The sequence below is a fragment of the Clytia hemisphaerica genome, unplaced genomic scaffold (assembly GCF_902728285.1).
Source record: "Clytia hemisphaerica strain Z4C2 unplaced genomic scaffold, Clytia hemisphaerica genome assembly, whole genome shotgun sequence".
Classification (NCBI taxonomy): domain Eukaryota; kingdom Metazoa; phylum Cnidaria; class Hydrozoa; order Leptothecata; family Clytiidae; genus Clytia; species Clytia hemisphaerica.
Window position 1 is genome coordinate 3,283,793 of NW_027103836.1, and position 21,429 is coordinate 3,305,221.

General features: G+C 34.4%; 2 protein-coding genes across 3 annotated transcripts; both read left to right on the top strand.

Annotated features, from left to right (window-relative positions):
* The first annotated feature begins 309 nt into the window (after nt 1-309).
* Nucleotides 310-16,778, top strand: LOC136807280 (uncharacterized). Of its 2 annotated transcripts, XM_067063889.1 has the most exons (26): nt 310-369; nt 583-672; nt 882-941; nt 1,872-1,983; nt 2,122-2,274; nt 2,776-2,839; nt 4,307-4,360; nt 4,593-4,658; nt 5,225-5,347; nt 5,532-5,572; nt 5,779-5,823; nt 6,061-6,144; nt 6,789-6,896; nt 7,404-7,455; nt 7,648-7,683; nt 7,800-7,892; nt 8,235-8,276; nt 8,918-9,006; nt 10,257-10,323; nt 10,624-10,709; nt 11,024-11,065; nt 13,693-13,734; nt 13,920-13,985; nt 14,189-14,277; nt 14,482-14,523; nt 16,688-16,778. In XM_067063889.1, exons 1-26 carry the CDS (start codon nt 363-365, stop codon nt 16,750-16,752), a joined length of 1,818 nt encoding a protein of 605 aa, XP_066919990.1. In that variant the 5' UTR covers nt 310-362; the 3' UTR covers nt 16,753-16,778. The 2 variants fall into 2 exon arrangements, with proteins under 2 accessions (XP_066919990.1, XP_066919992.1); XM_067063891.1 differs by lacking the exons at nt 11,024-11,065; nt 13,693-13,734.
* A 1,380-nt stretch (nt 16,779-18,158) lies between these two features.
* Nucleotides 18,159-21,370, top strand: LOC136807323 (uncharacterized). The gene is made up of 3 exons (XM_067063927.1): nt 18,159-18,345; nt 19,110-19,342; nt 21,032-21,370. Exons 1-3 carry the CDS (start codon nt 18,168-18,170, stop codon nt 21,248-21,250), a joined length of 630 nt encoding a protein of 209 aa, XP_066920028.1. The 5' UTR covers nt 18,159-18,167; the 3' UTR covers nt 21,251-21,370.
* The last annotated feature ends 59 nt before the right edge of the window (nt 21,371-21,429 follow it).

Here is a 21,429-nt window from a genome sequence, read left to right on the forward strand (position 1 = left end):
CGCTTTATCATCGCTTCTAAAACCTGTAGTACAAAACCTCTATCATGTGCTGTCTCAATGGTCTTTAAAGTCTTATATATAAAAATGTTGAGAATTTCCATCATAAATCCCGCTTCTTTTCCGGTTTCAATAAGTTTTAGGTAGTGCAGAATTTTTCTCATGTTGTTAACCATCTTAATAGGATCAATGCTAAGAAAAAGGCAAAACGAATTTCCACATTATAATTTAATCAGATTAATTTTCATGAGAAATAAATGACTATTATATATGAAAAAAATATTTTGACACTGTTTGACAATTGATATCTTTAGATTTTGATAAATAAGTGAATTAATGAAAGTAACTTCAAATCTAATGACAGAATGAAAGGTAAGCCATCTTTTAGTAGAATTTTCCAATCCCCTGGTTATTCCAAAACACTTGTCTATTAGGGACCAGAGATTAGGTATGGTAAGTTTTATGCTACATTTTTTCAAAACTGTTGTTTTTGTATGCAATAAATATAAAATACTTTTGTGTAAATATCAGACGTTAGTCAGTTGTTTCTGTCCTACTACAAAACATTATTTTTATGCACTTTAGAAACTCGAAACAAGAAGCTTACTCTACCAGAAAAAATCAAACTAATTGAAGATGACAGATTTTTTGTTAAAAAAATAGATGATAAAATTGGTGAGTTTTAATAATTTATTTGAAAGAGGCTTTAAACAAAAGTTTTCCTTCAAGAAATTTCATTGTAGGCAAATCTCTGTGTTGATTGCCTATAGAAAAGACCCTGTAATTTTTTACCAATTTTCCAGCATTCAAGGTTTCTGTGCAAAAATACGTCAAAATTAGTGTACTTTTTGAGGAGTTTGATTTTTGATAATATTTCATTGCAGGTTATGGTGTTTTTGCAAAACAGAAATTTATGCGGAAAGATTTCTTATTGCAATATAAAGGTATATATATTTGAGTGCAATTTAGAATTATTTTTTTAATTTTTGTATCATGTTCTTAATGAATAAAGCTTTACCTCAATACTTACTTAATAGATTGATAGTGGTGAATATTTTTTGTTAGGAGACCTTGCTACTTCTTTTTTTTATGATTCTGATGAAAAAGTAGCATGGTCTTACCAGTCAGTTTAAATTTCGGCAGTTGATAAAAAGAACCAATCAAAAAATTTTTGTATTTACTAAAACAAAATTTTGACACTTTTCTTGGCCAAGGAATATAGTAAAAAAGTCCAGCGGCGAATATTAATTTTTGGCATCCTGGTTGCAACTCAGCCACTATATCAAAATCAAAAAAGGTGGCTGATGTGTCTTAGCTAAAAAGCCATGCGAGGGCAATGAATTTTAAATGCATGGATTTCAATGACTAATCTAATCTAATCTAATCGAAGAAGGTTATGGTTTTGTTTTATCATGTTTTTTTTTCTATCAGATTATCATGTTATCAATTCTTGATCAAATAGTTGTGACTTTTTAACCTTTAGCCACCGCTCTGTTTTTTAAAAATTATCCTTTTTTACACTTTAATTTTTCATGAATTTTGAAACTCAAAGCCAAATTGTGGTCACAGTGGTAAGACTCAGGCAATTCTTTTGGTACCATTGGAAAGTCTCAGCTTTCGAAAACAACCAGGGCATTTTGGCTGAAAACATAGTGGTTTTGAGCTATGGTCAAAAGACTGAGGGTCGTAAAATCTGTGTTCACCGTACGTCATTCGGTGGCTAAAGGTTAATGATGTTCCAAATATTTGGCAGCCTAGGAAATTCAGATTTTTTTTAAGGCAATGCTTTGATGAGAAAACCATCAAATCTGACTACCTCTCTCTGTTTAAATTTCCAAAACTTTTAAAACGTGTCTCACTTACTTTAAATTCAGGCGAAAATATATCACCAAAGGAAGCAGAGAGGCGAGCCTTGGACTACAAGCACAGAGGGATTGGTAATTTCATCTTTGACCAAATAAAAGATTGTCGTGATAAATGGATTTGGTAAAAATAATTTTTTTAAATATTATGTCATCACATTAATTTCTGATTTTGTTCTTTTCAAAAGTTACTAATGAAATGTTTTTCATTTATAAAAGCACTGTAAGAAAAAATCGATACGGTTTTATTTTGATTTTTAAGTATTGATGGAACAATGGAATCATCCTTTGGACGGTTAGTCAATGATTCACCTCAAGACTTTGCCAACAGTGTGATGAAAAGGGAAAAGATTGGCAATAGGGTTATCCTTTGCCTCTATGCTCTTAATGACATTGAAATTGGAACTGAGTTGAGGTACTGAGGGGTATTTTTCAATATGTCAATAATTTCAATTTAATGGCTGTTGATGGTGAAATCTGTGTTCCATTAATTTGGTTTTATAGGATTTTCTTAGTGTGATTTTAAGATTTTATTTATGTATACTGTATTCTAAGAGTTCTGGTCAAAATTTATTGAGTTTATTCCGCCAAAAATCTCATTTGCAAATATTAATTCTCATAAAAAAAGTTCAAAATTCGCAAAGTCTTATAACTCCAAGTTTTTTTATACTTAGTTTGGCAAAAGACCGTATAGACAGATTCATTTGACACCCTTTTTATGATTTATTGAAAGTTGACACATAATTTGTTTGATTCTGAAATTTCTTAACAAAGGTCCATTTGCAAAAAAATTTTATTCTTGCAAATTTTTCTAAGACATCTGTCCTAGTTGCTGACTTGTTTAGTTCTCCTATCATTTAAATTCTTGTTATCAATAGTCAAATGTTTTAAAGCAAAGAATTATCTTTTGTTGTAGATATGACTATAATTTTGGTTCCAGTCAGGTAGATACCAACTCCATGCCATGGAGATTAAATTATGTAAGTTTAAATTTTAATAAAAGATATTTTTCTTTTTTAAAAATATAGTACGACAGCAGCCCTGGCAATTCAAATTTGTTTGCCTCGGCATTTTTTTGCCGAAGCAAAAGGTTAAATTTGCTATTTGCCTCCGCAGAATAGGATTCTGCCTCGGCAATTTTTACTCACGGAGAGGGGACATCTCTGCTTCAACAGTTATCTATTTTTCTTAGAAATTTTTGCCTCAACATTTTTTTGGCCGAGGCAAACACACTATAAACTAATTTGCCTCAGCTTTTACCTCGGCATTTGCCGTATGCCGACGCCAATTGCCAGGACTGGACAGGAGCAAAAATAATACAATTTTCGAATTGAAATTGCAACCTACTTGATTAGTCTGACCAAATTGTAAAATTAAAAAAGCTAATTTGCAAAGATTTACCAACTAGCATAATATGTGAAAAGCCCAGAAAAGCCATCTTTGAAGTCAAATATCTTCAAATCAGTACAGAATTTGGCCATACTTTATACTTGCTTAAAAGAGTTCTATTTACTTTTTTGGAGAGCTTACATGTGGTATAGATTATTTTTGTTAGAAATGGTTTTAAACGTTTTTTTAGCCTCTGAAAATGTTTTTCCTAAGAGCCTCAAGCCTCACTATGTTAATCTACATAAAATTTTGATATTGTCTAGTATATACCTTAAGTGGAGAAATTTTGGCGCAGATTTAATTTGGCGCACAGCGGATTTGAAATATTTGGCGCGGATTTAATTTGGCGCAGCAAGGATATTTTTTAATTTGGTGCATACAAAAGTTTTTCAGACCTTAGCCAGTCATGCCAGCTGTCATGACAAGGCTGATAAGAAAAAGAATAACGGCAATATGACCATTGACTAGATATTTCGTATTTTATTGATTTCGTTGGTAAAAGTTTAGAAAAAAACTTAATATTCGTTTAAAATTTACTTTTAGTAATAAAAAAAAACTTGGCGTGTATTTAATTTGGCGCAGCTTAAAAAAAACTTAAATTTGGCGGTTTTTGGTATTTTGCGTCAATTGCGCCAAATTTTTCTCTGCGCCAAAATTTCTCCACTTAAGGTAACCTAAGACCTAAGGCCTTAGAAAACAACCAAAGTGATTTGCACTGTTGCTCACTGAAGAAGAAAGGTGATCTTTGTTCCATGGGATATGGCTACCTCGCACAAAAACCTTCTTTGAGTCAGTTTTGTAATTTTTTAAATTAATTAACTTAGCCCTGTATGGTAATTTACATAATTCTACAACTTCAAATTTTCAAATGATTTTGATTCCACAGAAGAGTACACACAGAAACATTTGAAAATTTATATCAGTTGTCCACTTCAACTTTGGGAAATGTAAAAAAAGCAAGAAGTGTGTTTTGCAATGCTCTTACCAGGCAACCAGAAAAATAACTAATAAAGTGATTTTTAAAGAAAGATTGTGATTAAATTTCTTTTCACTTTTAGGAACTCTATGCCGAGCCGAAGATGGAAAATACTCCATCCCTCACAAAAGAAACGGTAACAATTGTTTTAAAATCTGACTGGAACTCTCCATCCTGTTGGATCTCCATATCATTTTAAAAACTTAAAAGTAAATTGTGCATATACAATGCAATTACAGGTGAAGGTTGGATTCAAATGAATAAATTAAGTTCTCTATAATGTTCATAAGTTGAATTAAAATATTTTGTAGATTTCTTTATTTTTAGTATACCCTATAATTTAATAGTGATTCTTTATCTTCGTCAAGGAAACAAACACAGCCACGGAAACCAATATACCATCAGTACAGCCAACTACATTGCAAGCTGATCAGGTACAAGAATATTTGTGATTATTATCTTCAAAAAGAAAATCTTAGTACTTCCAAGAACCAAAATATTTGGTATAGAGATCCTGTAATGTCCTGTACTGTAGGGTAATAATTAGAATTCAATTAATATAAACTTGAACAAGGGTCTTTAGTTCTTGGATAATGTAGTAAGATTTGACTAGTCTTTTATTATTATCGTTAGGTCATCTAATAAAGTTATTGTTCCAGATCTGCGGCCGGGTGAAAACTTTTTTACAAGTCAATCGGTCGGTTGGTCGGTGTTAAAAAGTATTTATTGGATTGTAAAAAGTCTGACAACCATGCTTAATTTCAACAAAAATCATATGTTTAATTTGCTTGTTTCTAAAGATTGATTACATTACTAAAGAGACTGATTTAACTAGAGAAACTAAAATACGGCAATTGAGCTTGAATTTTACAAAAAAAAATATTGATCGCCTGGGTGGAAGAAATTTTTCTCACCTAATTTTCTACAGATGGCCTTATCCAGGTAAGTGCCCTAATTCTATGACTTCCAAATCAATAAGTATGTAATTATCTTCACTTAGGAAAATGCAATAACCAAAGTTCATTTTGATGTGGTTTATCGATTATCAAACAATACGATTAAGATTGAAGATGACAACCAAGATGAAGAAAATGATATTGTGCCACCTACCCCACTTAAAAAGGTACATATGAGACAAAAGGCTCTCCATATAATTTCCCCAATGTTCACTCTAGCAAAGACTCACCTAAGAATTTAAGTCCTCGCTAAACCATATTCCCACCTGGAATCCAATAGCTTTTAAAATCCCATCTGAAGACAGATTATCTAACTTAGCAATTCCCTCACCACCAATGTATTGTTTTTAGAATGAAGTGTATAAAGAAAGCATCATTCAATCAAGTTTAAGGTAGGCAAAATTAATTATAAGATGATACTGCAAAACCATTCATGAAACAACTTGTGTGTCGTTTTTCGCTAGTTCGGACTCTTGCCAAAGATATAGAAGAGGGTTATGCAACTCATTATATGCAAACCTGGAATAATAATATGTTCGAATGAGTTGATAAGGAATAGATTAATGTTATAATTCATTCATTTATTTATTTCGTTTAGTGAAAGCAGCGCACAATTGACTTTAACCAACAGCTCACCTCCAAGGTATACAAAGTTGAAAAGACAAGTCATTTCAAACAAGCGAAGCTGAGTCTATTGGCTTCAAGTGCTTTACACCCTCTGTTTGGGATAATGAGCTTTTTATATCTGAGAGACATGCACGCTAACTTTATTCTTATAAAGTAGAAGTATGTAACAATGAAAACTTTTCAGGTTTTTTATTTGTCTCTATTGCTGTAATGATGAACACTTATTTGGATTATAATATTGTTCTTTACTCAGGATACTGACAAAAGATGTCATGAGAAATCAAATCGTCAGCTGTGAAGACATAGTCAAAGCTGCGATTAAACAACCAGACTACAAGTAAATATTTTATGTTGATATACACAATTTTTGATACCATAAACAAACTAATTTTGGCAGATTTTCCAAATTAAGTTCCCGCCAGATTTAATATTTTCCGCCATTTTATGGTTAAAATTTTCAGCAATTACCAAATTAAATTCATGCCGAAACTAGTTCCTTTAAGTGATATACCTTATTAAGGGAAGGGAATTTTGCGGGAAGAAATTTTTGCGGCATTTAATTTTGCGGTTTAGACCTTGCAAATTAAATATTTCGCGGAAATTAATTTTACGGTTGAGGGCATTTTTAGTCCAAATTATAACCTAATTTGGCCTAAAAGTGCCAATTTTAGGAGTAAAATTTCAAAATTCAAGATTCAATGTGTTTCGCAGAATTTAATTTCACGGTTGTCACCGGGAAAATTAAATGCCGCAAAAATTTCTTCCCTTAAGGTACCCTAGCTTCTATAAGAGTATTCGGGTTAAAATTGCCCAAATTGTGAGAATTATTATATTCCCAGGAGAATTTTTATCAACCACAAAACTAATATATTTATTGATATGCAATAACTTTGAATTCGAAAATGAGAATGCGATGGCTGGAACACAATACTGTAGTATAAAATAATATCAACTTGAAATACTACCACATTCTTCTTTTAGGTTCAACATGTCCCCAATTACAATAGAAGATTATTTTCAAAATGCAAGTACATCCATGACAATGAAGAAATATTTTCGAAATCCAAGTACATTTCCAAAAGCATCAAGGTTTTTATTCATGATTTAATATTACAGTTTCTTAGTCTGAACCACTTTTTTTGAGGGGATTATTTCCATAACTTATGTAAAATATTGAGACACTTTTGTACACAATCAGTTATTTCCTGGTATTTTTGTCAATCATGATTCTTGTTTTTACATACTCTTAGGTTCCAAATAAACGGGGGGGGGGGTTGGAAAATTTTCTAGATTTTAATAAACGGGGGACCTAATTGCCGGGGGGGGTTGGAAATTGTACTTCTGAAACCCCAAAATAAGGTAAAAATAGGTTAAAACTATGCTATTTAAAGCAAAATAAGGGACCTTCTCTTTGACAGCTGAAAATATTCTTCGAGATTAATAAACGGGGGTCCTAATAAGGTCCAGGGGGGTTGTTTAAAAAAAAATTAACAAGCGGGGGGGGGCCGTTTATTTGGAACCTAAGAGTAAGCGTGATAAAACATAACTACATATTAAAGAACATTATGAAGTAGGAAAAATAATTTATTTTCTCAGTTATCTCATATCAAATGGACTTGCTCTCGTAAGAAAAAAAAGATTTACAAAGGTATTATATTTTTTCAGAAATTATTTGCAATTTTGATGAGATTTTGTAGCAACTTTATACGCTAATTTTGCTTAGACAGATCAAGTTTAAGGCGTAATTATTTTGTAAACTGATGTCACAGAAAGGCTTTGTTTTGTTCTGTTTTTTTTCTTTTCTATTTATCAATTTTTGTTGATGCTTATTATTTTTCAGGAAGATTTGAAAACAGATGAAGAAAATTACGAAGAGGTATTTTTCTCTTTTCAACACACCTTTTTGTAAATTTTGTGATTACTTTTAAATTAATGTATTTTTATTGATTTTAGCTTTTTATTGAATTTAGCTTTTTATTGAATTTTTTGTAGATCAATTTTTATATGACTGATGATGACTGTCGGAGTGAAGAAAGAAAGTTTCCGATCGATATTGGTTCGTCAAAAAATGGACTTTTTGATCAGGTAGCAGGTTTAATTGTTAAGATATCATAGCTTCAAGTGTTTTTTTAAAATGAACTAATAGATATTGATAAATTAAAAGCTATATCCTCACACCTCATTCCCATATTTCCCATATTTTATTCACGTGTGTAAGTATAAGTGTAACTGACACATTCAGCTCACCTTAAAAACTCTTATAGAAGTTCCATTTATCCCTAAACCAAAAATGGGTACTATTTTTACATTAAATGCATCAATTTTAGATGTCGACTTCGAAAACTGGTCAGTGTAAAAACTGGTATGCTTAAGTTAGTAAAAATGTTGACATCAATAATTTGTTAATCGTTATTTTCTTTTTTTCAGAATGATTTTTGCATTGGAATAGACAAAGAACTTGACGAAGAGGTTTGTTTTCATGAAAGGTTTCACACTGTTTCACTTTTCACATTTAGAGATATTTAAGTACTGTCATAGTGTCCTCCCCCCCTTTATAAAGGGGGGGGATTCTGATTTTGGCCCTTTTTTTAAAGTATGGGGGAAAATGAAAAATTTGAAATTTGCTGGGGGAAAATAAAGAGGGGGGAAAACCATAAATTTAGGAGATTTTGACTGGGGGAACTTCACTGATCTCAAGGTGATCTTGTTGCAAAACCTGTTTAAGCAATAAAATCAGCAAATCTTTTGGGATAAACTAACTTTTCAATACAATTTCATTTTTCCAGCACTTTCAAGGCTTTTTTTTCAAGCTTTCCAAAATTTCAAATTTGATTTTATGTTAACCATATGGGGAACCGCAAAATCTTCAAATAGCTGGGGGAATTCAAAAAAGAGGGGGGAACCGAAAAATTTTGAAATATGGTGGGGGAAATAAAAGAGGGGGGAATGGAGAAAAATTTTGATTTTTAGTGGGGGGAACCAACCCAGGAGGACACTATGACAGTACTTTCACTGTAACTTGTTCAAAAATAAGTTTAAAAAACCGTATCGGTACTGATCAGTAGATGCATAGCTAAGAAATTTAACAACGAGATATAATATTTTTCTAGGATGAGCTTGAATTGATCCATGCAGAGAGGAGTGAAGAATCTTCAAGTGAATCAGAACATGATACAAGTCAACCTCAGTCACCATCGCAGTAAGTTAATTTTCATGGCGTCCTCCAGCTTTTTGGTCCCCCCTAATATGAGCTAAAATCCCCCATCTGGCCTTTCCCCCCCACCTGTCTTTAAAATTCGTGCTCCCCCCCCTAATTGGGAAATCCCCCTAGCCGTATTGTATAAGGGTTGCGAAGTGATGATCCAGACTCGCCTCAATTCGCAAGCTACTATAGCAAAAAAAAGACTCTCAAAATCCCAAGAAAGACAGGCTCATAAGCCTGAATGCCCAAACACACCAGGAAGGTCTGTATTTATCCTATTACTCCCCCCACTAGGTAGAGGACTGAATATACCCCCTATTCGCCTTTCTCCCCCCATCAAGCTTGAAATTTTCACTTCCCCCCTGGCACCAAAATCTGATTCCCCCCCCATCTTCCTGGGGGGGGGATGATCCCATGATTTTTGCAATTATTGATGTAAACAGGGGGGGGGCACGCAGTTACTACAAGACAGTATGACACTTACTATCGTGGTGGTACTGTATTCAGAAGTTATGAAAACAGTTACTACACAGTGTAGTAATGCTGTTTGGGGGTGGTGCCAAACACTAAAACTAGCACTTTTGGTGTAGTAAGTGCTTATATTTTAATTCTTTTCAAAGACTTTTCAAAATTTTTCATAAAAAATGAATTTTTTCAATTTTTTGTGAAAAAATTCTTTGTTAAGAAAAATATTTTTGTTATAAATGGACGAAAAAAAATTTGAAATTTTTCTCAGACCCAACTTTGAAATTATGTTTTCCTTAATCATCATTAAAATGTTCTCAACAGCTGTTAACCAAGTAAACTAAAAGAAAATCTAGCACAAAAATGGCTTAAGGTTGAAAAATAATCGCAATTTTAGGGTAATTTTGAGCATGTTTTTGATGATATCACTCAAAAACAGGGGTTGTACCTGGAAATCTTTTCTGAAAACAGTTACTACCAAGGTGTAGTAACTACAAAGGGTGGTGGTCCTGAAAAAAAAATGTTGAAAAAACACTTATTACACATCATGTCTTGTAGTAACTGCGTGCCCCCCCCCTGATGTAAAGAATAATTGTTGCGGAATCAACAACGTCCAAATCAAATTATTCGGTTTCAGATGTTTACCACAGACTTTTAAACTTTTTTGTGGTGCAACCTATTTTTTGTTGTTTTTGTAACTTGTATCATGATCATATTGCTTCTGATTTCATCTCATAAAATAGAGTGAAAAAATAAATATTGAAATTTTTTTTTATTTGCAGTGACATGCAATTATCAACAGAATGCCGTAGAAATCAAGTCATCTCAACTCACAAAATCATACAAGAGGTATGTTTTCATTAACTCCCATATTGTCTTGTTAAGTTTGTTGTTTGTTCAGTGCAGACCAGCTTTTTGCTAGCCTTATATCGATATCTCGTTTGGTGGGTAATGTTTACTGCCTATAAGCATGTGAATTATTTTATTGATTTTTTATATTCTTATGTCATTGATTTGATGGAACCAGAATGTTGTTGATTAAATACCATATATTTTGGCGTTAACAGACAGACTTTGATTGCGGTTTCTTCATTACCATGTAGAAAACCATATTTAGAAATGTAACATATCAGTTCAAAACTTTTCTAGGGTGAGTGGGAAATGATTATTCCAAATGAGATGAGTGAATACACAGAATCTTCGAGTGAATCAGAATATGTTTCTTCACCATCACAGTAAGTTAATTTTCTCCCCTCCTTTAGTTTTAGTTTAGATCGCAAGGTCGCATAAATCCCCCCACCCCCAGATTTCCAAACTTTCAGTGATGTTTATTCAACTACACAAAGTCTATTCGTGCCAAATCCGTGAGTATTTAAATACCTCTAAAAATTTGAACGAATGTCGATTGACTAATGAGTTAGAAGCTGTGGTAATATTATTATGGTTGCTAAGTATGCAAATTAAGTTGTAAGCGTTCATTGAAGACTACTTCCACTTCTGAATTCATCAAGATGCTTTTTGAACGAAATGTCGTTTTTTCTATTTTCAGTGACGTTCATTTAACTAGACAAAATCTACTCGTGCCAAATCCGTGGTCTTTAATCCTCTAAAAATTTGAACGAAATGTCGATTGATTGATGAATTAGAAGATCGGGTAATATAATTATGGTTGCCAGTATGCATTAGCTGTAATCGTTCATTGAAGACTACTTCCACTTCTGAATTCACAAACGCTTTTTTGGCACGAGTAGTTGTGTGTAGTTTAATCAGTTAATGAACGTCACTGAAAATAGAAAAAACGACATTTCGTTCAAAAAGCGTTTGATGAATTCAGAAGTGGAAGTAGACTTCAATGAACGGTTTCAGCTTAATTTGCATTCTTCGCAACCATAATATTACCACAGCTTCCTAACTCGTTAATCAATCGATATTTCGTTCAAATTTTTAGAGTTATTGAAAGACTCACGGATTTAGCACGAGTAGATTTTGTGTAGTTAAACGAACGTCACCGAGAATAGAGAAAACGACATTTCGTTCAAAAAGCATTTGATAAATTCAGAAGTGGAAGTAGTTTTCAATGAAGAGTCAGCTTATTTGCATACTTAGCAACCATACTTGATTACCACAACTTCATTGCAGTTCATTGAAGACTACTTCCCCTTCTGAATTCACCAAACGCTTTTTGAACGAAATGTCGTTTTTTCTATTATCAGTGACGTTCAGTTATCTACAGAAAATGAACTCGTGCCGAATCCGTGAATAAAAGTTTAAAAAAGTATTTTTAAAAATCCTCTTAAAATCTGAACGAAATGTCGATTGAATGATGAGTTAGAAGTTGTGGTAATATAATTCTGGTTGCTAAGTATGCAAATTAAGCTGTAATCGTTCATTGAAGACTACTTCCACTTCTGAATTCATCAAATGCTTTTTGAACGAAATTTCGTTTTTTCTATTATCAGTGACGTTCAGTTATCTACAGAAAATGAACTCGTGCCTAATCCGTGAATAAAAGTTTAAAAAAGTATTTTTAAAAATCATCTTAAAATCTGAACGAAATGTCGATTGATTGATGAGTTAGAAGTTGTGGTAATATAATTCTGGTTGCTAAGTATGCAAATTAAGCTGTAATCGTTCATTGAAGACTACTTCCACTTCTGAATTCACCAAACGCTTTTGGAACGAATGTCGTTTTTTTCTATTACAGTGACGTTCAGTAATCAGAAAATGAACTCGTGCCTAATCCGTGAAATAAAATTTTAAAAAGTATTTTTAAAATCATCTTAAAATCTGAACGAAATGTCGATTGATTGATGAGTTAGGAAGTTGTGGTAATATAATTATTTGCAAAGTATGCACAAATAGCTTAATCGTTCATTGAAGATACTTCCACTTCTGAATTCACCAAACGCTTTTTTGGCACGAGTAGATTGTGTGTAGTTAAATCAGGTTAAATGAACGTCACTGAAAATAGAAAAAACGACATTTCGTTCAAAAAGCATTTGATGAATTCAGAAGAGGAAGTAGTCTTCAATGAACGCTTACAACTTAATTTGCGTACTTAGCAACCATAACAATATTACCACAACTTCATTGCAGTTCATTGAAGACTACTTCCACTTCTGAATTCACCAAACGCTTTTTGAACGAAATGTCGTTTTTTCTATTATCAGTGACGTTCAGTTATCTACAGAAAATGAACTCGTGCCGAATCCGTGAATAAAAGTTTAAAAAAGTATTTTTAAAAATCCTCTTAAAATCTGAACGAAATGTCGATTGATTGATGAGTTAGAAGTTGTGGTAATATAATTCTGGTTGCTAAGTATGCAAATTAAGCTGTAATCGTTCATTGAAGACTACTTCCACTTCTGAATTCATCAAATGCTTTTTGAACGAAATGTCGTTTTTTCTATTTTCATGACGTTCATTTACTACAGAAAATGAACTCGTGCCAAATCCGTGAATAAAGTTTAAAAATATTTTTAAAATCATCTTAAAATCTGAACAAAATGTCGATTGATTGATGAGTTAGGAAGTTGTGGTAATATAATTATGGTTGCTAAGTATGCAAATTAAGCTGTAATCGTTCATTGAAGACTACTTCCACTTCTGAATTCACCAAACGCTTTTTTGGCACGAGTAGATTGTGTGTAGTTAAATCAGGTTAAATGAACGTCACTGAAAATAGAAAAAACGACATTTCGTTCAAAAAGCATTTGATGAATTCAGAAGAGGAAGTAGTCTTCAATGGACGATTACAGCTTAATTTGCATTCTTCGCAACCATAATATTACCACAGCTTCCTAGCTCGTTCAGATTTTTAGAGGTATTGAAAGACTCACCGATTTAGCACGAGTAGATTTTGTGTAGTTAAATGAACGTCACCGAGAATGGAGAAAACGACATTTCGTTCAAAAAGCATCTGATCAATTCAGAAGTGGAAGTAGTCTTCAATGAACGCTTACAACTTAATTTGCGTACTTAGCAACCATAACAATATTACCACAACTTCATTGCAGTTCATTGAAGACTACTTCCACTTTAAATACCCCTTAAAGATTTGAACGAAATGTCGATTGATTAATTAGTTAGGAAGCTGTGGTAATATTATTATGGTTGCTAAGTATGCAAATTAGGCTGTAATCGTCCATTGAAGACTACTTCCTCTTCTGAATTAATCAAATGCTTTTTGAACGAAATGTCGTTTTTTTCTATTTTAAGTGACGTTCGTTTAACTACACAAAATCTACTCGTGTCAAATCCGTGAGTCTTTAAATAACTCTAAAAATTTGAACGAAATGTCGATTGATTGATGAATTAGAAGCTGTGGTAATATAATTATGGTTGCTAAGTATGCAAATTAAGCTGTAATCGTTCATTGAAGACTACTTCCACTTCTGAATTCACCAAACGCTTTTTGAACGAAATGTCTTTTTTTCTATTTTCAGTGACGTTCAGTTATCTACAGAAAATGACGTTCAGTTATCTACAGAAAATGAACTCGTGCCAAATCCGTGAGTAAAAATTTGAAAAGTATTTTTTTAAATCCTCTTAAAATCTAAACGAAATGTCGATTGATTGATGAGTTAGAAGTTGTGGTAATATAATTCTGGTTGCTAAGTATGCAAATAAAGCTGAAACCGTTCATTGAAGACTACTTCCACTTCTGAATTCACCAAACGCTTTTTGAACGAAATGTCGTTTTTTCTATTTTCAGTGACGTTCAGTTATCTACAGAAATGACGTTCAGTTATCTACAGAAAATGACGTTCAGTTATCTACAGAAAATGAACTCGTGCCAAATCCGTGAGTAAAAGTTTGAAAAGTATTTTTTTAAATCCTCTTAAAATCTGAACGAAATGTCGATTGATTGATGAGTTAGAAGTTGTGGTAATATAATTCTGGTTGCTAAGTATGCAAATAAAGCTGAAACCGTTCATTGAAGACTACTTCCACTTCTGAATTCACCAAACGCTTTTTGAACGAAATGTCGTTTTTTTCTATTTTCAGTGACGTTCAGTTACCTACAGAAAATGAACTCGTGCCAAATCCGTGAGTAAAAGTTTTACTATTTCATATTCCTAGGTTAAAATAGTGCCCGAAACGATCTGAATAGGATAACCTTGGCCATAAATTCTTGGCAAAATATCATAGCTAACAAAATCTTTTTTGATCATGTAAAAACTTTATAAAGTCGTATTGGAATCATAAGCAACGTTTTCAAGCAGAGGCTTGATTTGTCTTCCTATAACCATTATCGTTGAAAATCAGCAGTTTCGAGCTTCTCCCAGTATCTATGCGTAAGATGTGGGTCATACAATTACGTTGTTGCAACTCACTAACATCTTTCACATAATATATTGCACAGAGTCCAATTGCATTAGATTCTAACGTTCGAGTACTTTCTTTTGTGAAGAAGTTACACTTGAGAGATTCGTTAACTTGAGTCATAAACAGTGGCGTTTGTACTTCGACCTATACTTCGGAGGAAAATGGGAAAATTGCCGATTTTGTGCCCCCAAACTATCAAAAATGAGTACAGTAGAAATTAGGCGAGGGAAGCGAGCGCGAAAATTTTTCGATATTCCCCCTTTTAAGCCAAACACTGCTATCTTTGAGGCACAAGAAGGAATGGGGTGCCAATTAGTGTTTTAAAATGCTTTTGGAACCCATTTTCGGGTCCCAATAAAACCAAAATTTTTCGATATTTCTCCTTTTTAAGTCATCTTCGAGGTACAAGAAGGAATGGGGCGCCAATTAGTGTTTTAAAATGCTTTTGGAACCCCTTTTCTGGGCCCACTAAAACCACCGCTGGAATGCCACCATGCTTCTGATCATAAAGCTGATTGCATACTGAGAGAGGACTTAAAATGACCTTAGTTGTATAATGGAAGTGTTCGACATTCAGGGTCATCATACTCAATATGTTTGAGGCTTTTTTAAAACATGAGCAAATGCGAGCGAAGCGAGCACCAAATTTTTCTATCAAGATGGATAGTGGAGAGCCAATTATAATGATATTGAAATGCGAGCGAAGCGAACACGAAATTTTAACCAGACGAGTACAAAAATACAACCACCTATAAATCATTTTGCATATTTATAAAAACTTTTTAAAACCTAGAAATCAGAAACATATTATATCTTCTGAGAATGAGAATTTTCGGAAAGACGATCCTTAAGAACTGCGATTATTGGTCGTGCTTCTCTATTGGAAGTGCGAAAAAATAGATTTTTGTTTGGCTGCATATGTTTAAGATTAATTGACGCGAGCGAAGCGAGCTAAAAATTAATATAGAGCTTAAATTTGACCAAAAAGTAAAATGGCACCTTGAAGAGAAAGAGGGAGAATTACATGCTAAAGGGCAATTACTTCAAAAAACTTCAAAAACTTCCTTCTTTTGACATTCTACCCCATGCCGCCACGCTACTGTTATTCAGTTTCATTTTGATAAAGTATAAAATCAAATACTTGATAATATAGAAACTACTTAAAGGATAAGTGTTGAATCTACATGCGATGGTGGAGGAAACAATTCTTCTTCTTCGCTTCTCTCACTCTTATCTTCGAGGGCCAACCATGGTTTGGCCCGAGGAAATTTTTTTTTGAAAGTTAGAGCACTAGATTGCCTTGAACAGCACTTAGAAAAATTAAAAAAGGATTCCAATGGCTATTTTCCGTCACCGACAGGGAAAAAAATTCCGAAATATCGTCAATTATTTTGTGCTATTCCGCAGTAACGTTTAAATTTTACCCAAAATTCTGTCACCGGTACTGAAAGAAATTCCGTCATACCGTCTAATTTTTTGTAAAATTCCGTCACTCCGGAAGAAAAAGTGGTCGATTCCGCTCCTCCGCCAACCGTGAACCCCCCCTTTATGTACGTTGTATTGAGGAGATCTTGTTTGGCTTGCGATAGGTTCCAATTTTGGCAGGGATAAGTGAGCCTGCTGCGTACTTAGTGAATAAGGAATTTGATTCGTGTCTTGAACCTTTTTAAGTGGGGTATTGTCGATTGAGATAATGAATTTTAGGTATTCATTATCAAAGATCATTGTTCCTGTTTTACCATTGTTTATGTTCAACCTCAAACCGCGTATAACTAGATGACATCATCATGAATTTCAGAGTATATAATGGAAGTGCCACAAACTACGAAACTTATTATAGGTATACCGTCGTTCCCTTTAAAGTATATTTTTTTTATTTTTGCAGTCGCCGAAGTAAGAAGAAATGTCCGGAATGCCAACACCCATTCGCTGACCTCCCAAAACATTTAAGGAATGAGCATGGTTGGTCACGGACGAGCTCCATCAGTGCTGTGGGCATGTTTGGAATGAGAAAAAGGAAAGAAAAGAAAACGGCTACGAAATACAAACACTATACAAAAATCTGTCCATTTCCCGATTGTAAGGGCACCAACAAAAACCCCGGTGAACACTTGCGAGGCAAAAAACATGGGTTCAAAAAAAGTGATGAGAACTACAAACGAATGATCAAGTTGTTCCAAAATTATGACCCGGCTATTCAGGAAAATAATTACAAATATGGTTCGCCGATGAAATCTGCCGGTATTGTTTTGAAGAAAAAAACAATCAAAGCCACTCGGGCTAATGATAACATTGTAGTATTGGAGGACGATGGTTCCGATGCCGATGGTTCCGATGACGAATCTTACCGAAATTGCCTAGAAGATATCCCTGAAGTGCAAGACGAAGACGAAGACGAATACGAAGAAAAGAACGACAAAGAACAAATACTAGACGAGGAATTGTATTCTGATGAGTCGTCTGATGAAAATCGCGATGATTCTCTACATCAGTTGATAACACTTTTCGAAAACCACATGGTTGGTCCTTATCGTGGCCGGAAAGAAAAATCTGTTAAAACGGTTTCAGGGGATGTAAAAAGGGCCTTGCGAGTCATGGATGTTAAGAGCGAAAAAGACTTATCGTCAATGATTGACAACGATGAACGCCTCTTAAAATATGTTGACTATTGCCGAAGAAAGAAGCATTTGCCTGGGACAATTAAGACTTATTTAGGTTCGCTAATGGACTTTATGCAGTTTCTTGCGCAATGTAAACATCACAAGCTTAATGTTATTAATATTGTCCGAACCGAAAAACTTTTAGCTCAGTGGAAGAAAAAATACAATAAAGGAGATAGACTCCAGGCCCATAAAAGAAAGGCGGACGATCGCCATATGATTATCACACGAGACCAAGTCGCCAAATACGATGAGGGTGTACATAAAGCTAAGGCAATGAGTGTATTCGCTTCATTCAAAGAGAATCCGGAAAAAATCTCAAAAGATCAGAACTGACTGTTGTCCGGGAATATTTCATGGTGGAAATTGCATTAGCAAATGGCCACCGTAGTGGAGTGTCTGTCTACATGAAAATGTCAGAATACGAAGGGTGCTATTTTGATGAAGGCTTCTTAAAGATACCTGTGTGGGACCACAAGACGGTGGAAACTTACGGAGCTGCCCCTGTCCACATGAGAATGGAGACATATGAAAATCTAAAGATTTATGTTGACTACATGCGACCTAAATTAAATCCGACTTGTAGTGAGGTATTAGTAACATGGGGAAAAGGGCCTATACAAGACTCTGACCCATCGAAAGCCATTCACAAAGTGTGGTCGAAATGGTAATTTTGAAGGACGAAACCTTCCGAAAAGATTAACTATGAATCACGTGAGAAAATCAATTTCAACAAGATCAAGACAAGAGAAAAACCCTCATCTCAAAGAAATAGCTGCTTTAATGGCCCACAGCGTAAAAACGGCAGACATGCACTACGATGTTTTCGAACGTGAACACGCCTGCACTGTTGGAGCCATAGAAGTCGAAAAATTGTTTCGAGGTAACTACTCTTTTGTCCTTAATTTTAGGGGGGTCTAATAAACGGGAGGGGTGGGTACTCCAGGAGAAAATACATAAAATGGGGGTGTCTTAAAAAGTGATATTGGGATGATTTTCCTTAGAAGACCTAGGAAAATGAAGGTTTTCCACTTCTTCAGAAATTTACCATGAAATGGGGGGGGGGTCATTACAAAATAATTTTGGGGGTGAAAAAATGGAAAAAATGGAAAATAACCCTCCCCTTACAATTAGGTACAAAAGAGTACACGCTTTTTTATAAGAATAACAGGGTGAGATTTCAGAGTTATAACAATAGGCCTTTTGTTTAGAACAATAGAAAAATAAGAATAATGCTCACCCTCAACCAAAGTACACTATTCTTATAAAAAAAAGCGTGTATGTGATTGAATTTGCTTATTAAGGGAACTAATTTTGGGGGGAATTTAATCCGTCTGAAAATTTAACCTTAAAATGGCGTAAAAACAGCAAAAAAGTAGCGAAAACCACCTTTAAAGGGTTCATATTTTCAAAAAGTTTAATTTGGCGGATGACGGAAAAAAAAACCTTTAGCGAGAACTTAATTCGGCGGATTTTGGCCAAATCCTCCAAAATTAGTTCCCAAGGTATACGTTAAGGAATTCCATTAATTTTATTGCGCCTTTTATTTTCCGGCACTCCTTAAAACTCCACCCCCTTCCCCTGATTCAAGACATAATTTTAGAGGAGAGGCTTGTTTCTAGTTTTCGAAGTGTTTTTTCATTATAGGTAAAGGCGACTCGGAAAATACCGCGGTAACAACACCAACAAAAAGAAAAAAGTGGTCTCAAAACGAAGAGTCGACCTTGGTCGAGGCAATAGAGTCCGGGACACCTGTCAAGGAAATAGATGTTGAAGCAAGTCCGCGTCAAATAAGGGACAAAATTAGACGGATAAAGAAGTTTTCTACCAGTCCTGTTGGTAGTTCAGGAGTCCAATCTCCTTCAAGTCCCCTCTGTCATGTAAGTACAAGTTTTTTTTTTATATAAGGAACCTTAACTTTGCTCTGAGCCTGGAGTTCCTTATTTTTACAGAAAATTTCAGCCTCAAAGTTCCTTTTGAGTTCCTTATTTACATAGCTAGTTCAAGTGAAAACTCTTACTTTTACTGTTCCTTAGAACTTGTTTTCTTATTCTTAGCCTGAGCAGTTCCTTAACAATTCCTTATTTTTTGGACTACTTTCAGCCTCGAGTTCCTTATAAACGTGTTCCTTATAAAAAAAACGTGTACCTTGGTATATATTAGTAATGGAAAGAGTAGATTCGTAATGAATCAGGGGCTATCAAACCCATTCGGCATTCAAATTCGGCTAACTTTATTGGATTAATTCTAGTGAAAGCAAATGAAAAAAATAGGCATATTTTGGGATGAGCTGGAGTTTTTACAAGATGCTTAACTGATTGGTTATCTTTAAACAATAGGGATGACGCGTTCTTTAGAAAAAGTAATAAAATCGTTTGTCTCAACATTTAACGTAAAAACTCCAGCTTGACCCCATATTTTATGCTCACATAGTATTGACAACCATTTTTTTGCAGAAAAAGTACAGTAGACTCTCCATAACTCGAAAACCCAAAGGGGAAAGCAAACTTTTTTTCTAATTCATGGAGCACGAGTTGGTAGGAATTTTATCATCGACAATTTATTGATTGAGGAAAGAATGGTAAGGCCCAAAACCTAGGTATAATCAAACCAAAGACGTATGTAGTTAAAGGCATTGCAAATTCTAGTCACTATGTCAGAAAATTCGAGTTTTAGAGAGAAAATACTCCAAGTTTTTTAAAAGAGTTTGTTAGGAAATTTTCACCGTGCCAACCCATTTGGTCGAGTTATGGAGAGTCTGCTCTACCTTAATATGTACAGGCTTTCCCCGTGCTTTACTATAGAGAGGTAATATGTTTTGTTTGCTGTTTTGAATTGTTTGAATTTCGTGTCGGCTAATGGTGATTAAAAGATGAAAGAAATTTTACAGGACACTGTAGTACTATTCAAGGTCCAAGATCTGATATCAACACGTAACGCTACAAATGTAGGTAGGAATCTGGCCGAAGAGAGGCAAATTTTTTGCCGACCTAGGTCTGTTTTTAGGTCGGTAATGCCGATCTGAGCCTTACTCTAGGTCAGCAAACTGCATATAGCTATGGCAATGTTTTGTTTTATATTTGTAAGTCAAGATCAAGGTATGGTCGGCTGCCGAGAGAATCAATAGTGAACTGCCGACCATACACAACCTTTGGTCGTCTTTTAGGTCGGCACTGCCGATTCCCGACATGAAATTCGAAGGCTGTGTAAATGCTGACTTTAAGGGGCAAGAACCCCCAAAACCACTCCAAAATCCTTGTTTTCAAGTTTGGTCTAAAAGGACTTCTGGTTTATTGGCTTCATCTTGGGGCATTTTTGTCAGTAGAGAACTTTCCCGCTGCACACTGTCACAATGTGCACAATGATTAAGAAGGTGTTTCAGTTAAATATGTGACCTTGTAATTGTCCTCAGGAAACAAAACTCCGCAGATTTGTTCATCGATCTTTATGAAAAAGCCCGATGGTTTGGTGACTTTTTCCTGGTAACTACGGGACCAGTTTCGGACGCTTTTTTTTGAAAAATTTGCCATCAGTAATTTATTTCATTAATGTATTCTATTTTTTTTTAGGAGGAAGGAACACGGTGCAGTTTATGGTCGTTGAGGGACATAGCTGATTTACGAAAATTTTGTCAGCCCTTCATCGAGAAAAAAAAGAGGATGAATGATGAATCTATTTCAATTCTCGGTGCCCGTATTTGCGAGAAATTCACTCTTGCGCAAATCCGCACAAGGGTAGCCTATGAGAGGACATTACCTCATTGGGCTTTTTTGAAGAAACGAAAGTAACATTTTTTAGTTGTGTTTACCTTTGCAGTTAGGGAGTTTACGAAATCAGGACGGCAACACGACGACGACAGTAAAGTGAAACAAAAGCCAGTATTCCCAGTTGGAAAAATTTTGCTTGCACAAGATTCCCCATTAGAGTAGCTTTTTTATTTTGTCGATATGAGAGAGAATTTTTTATA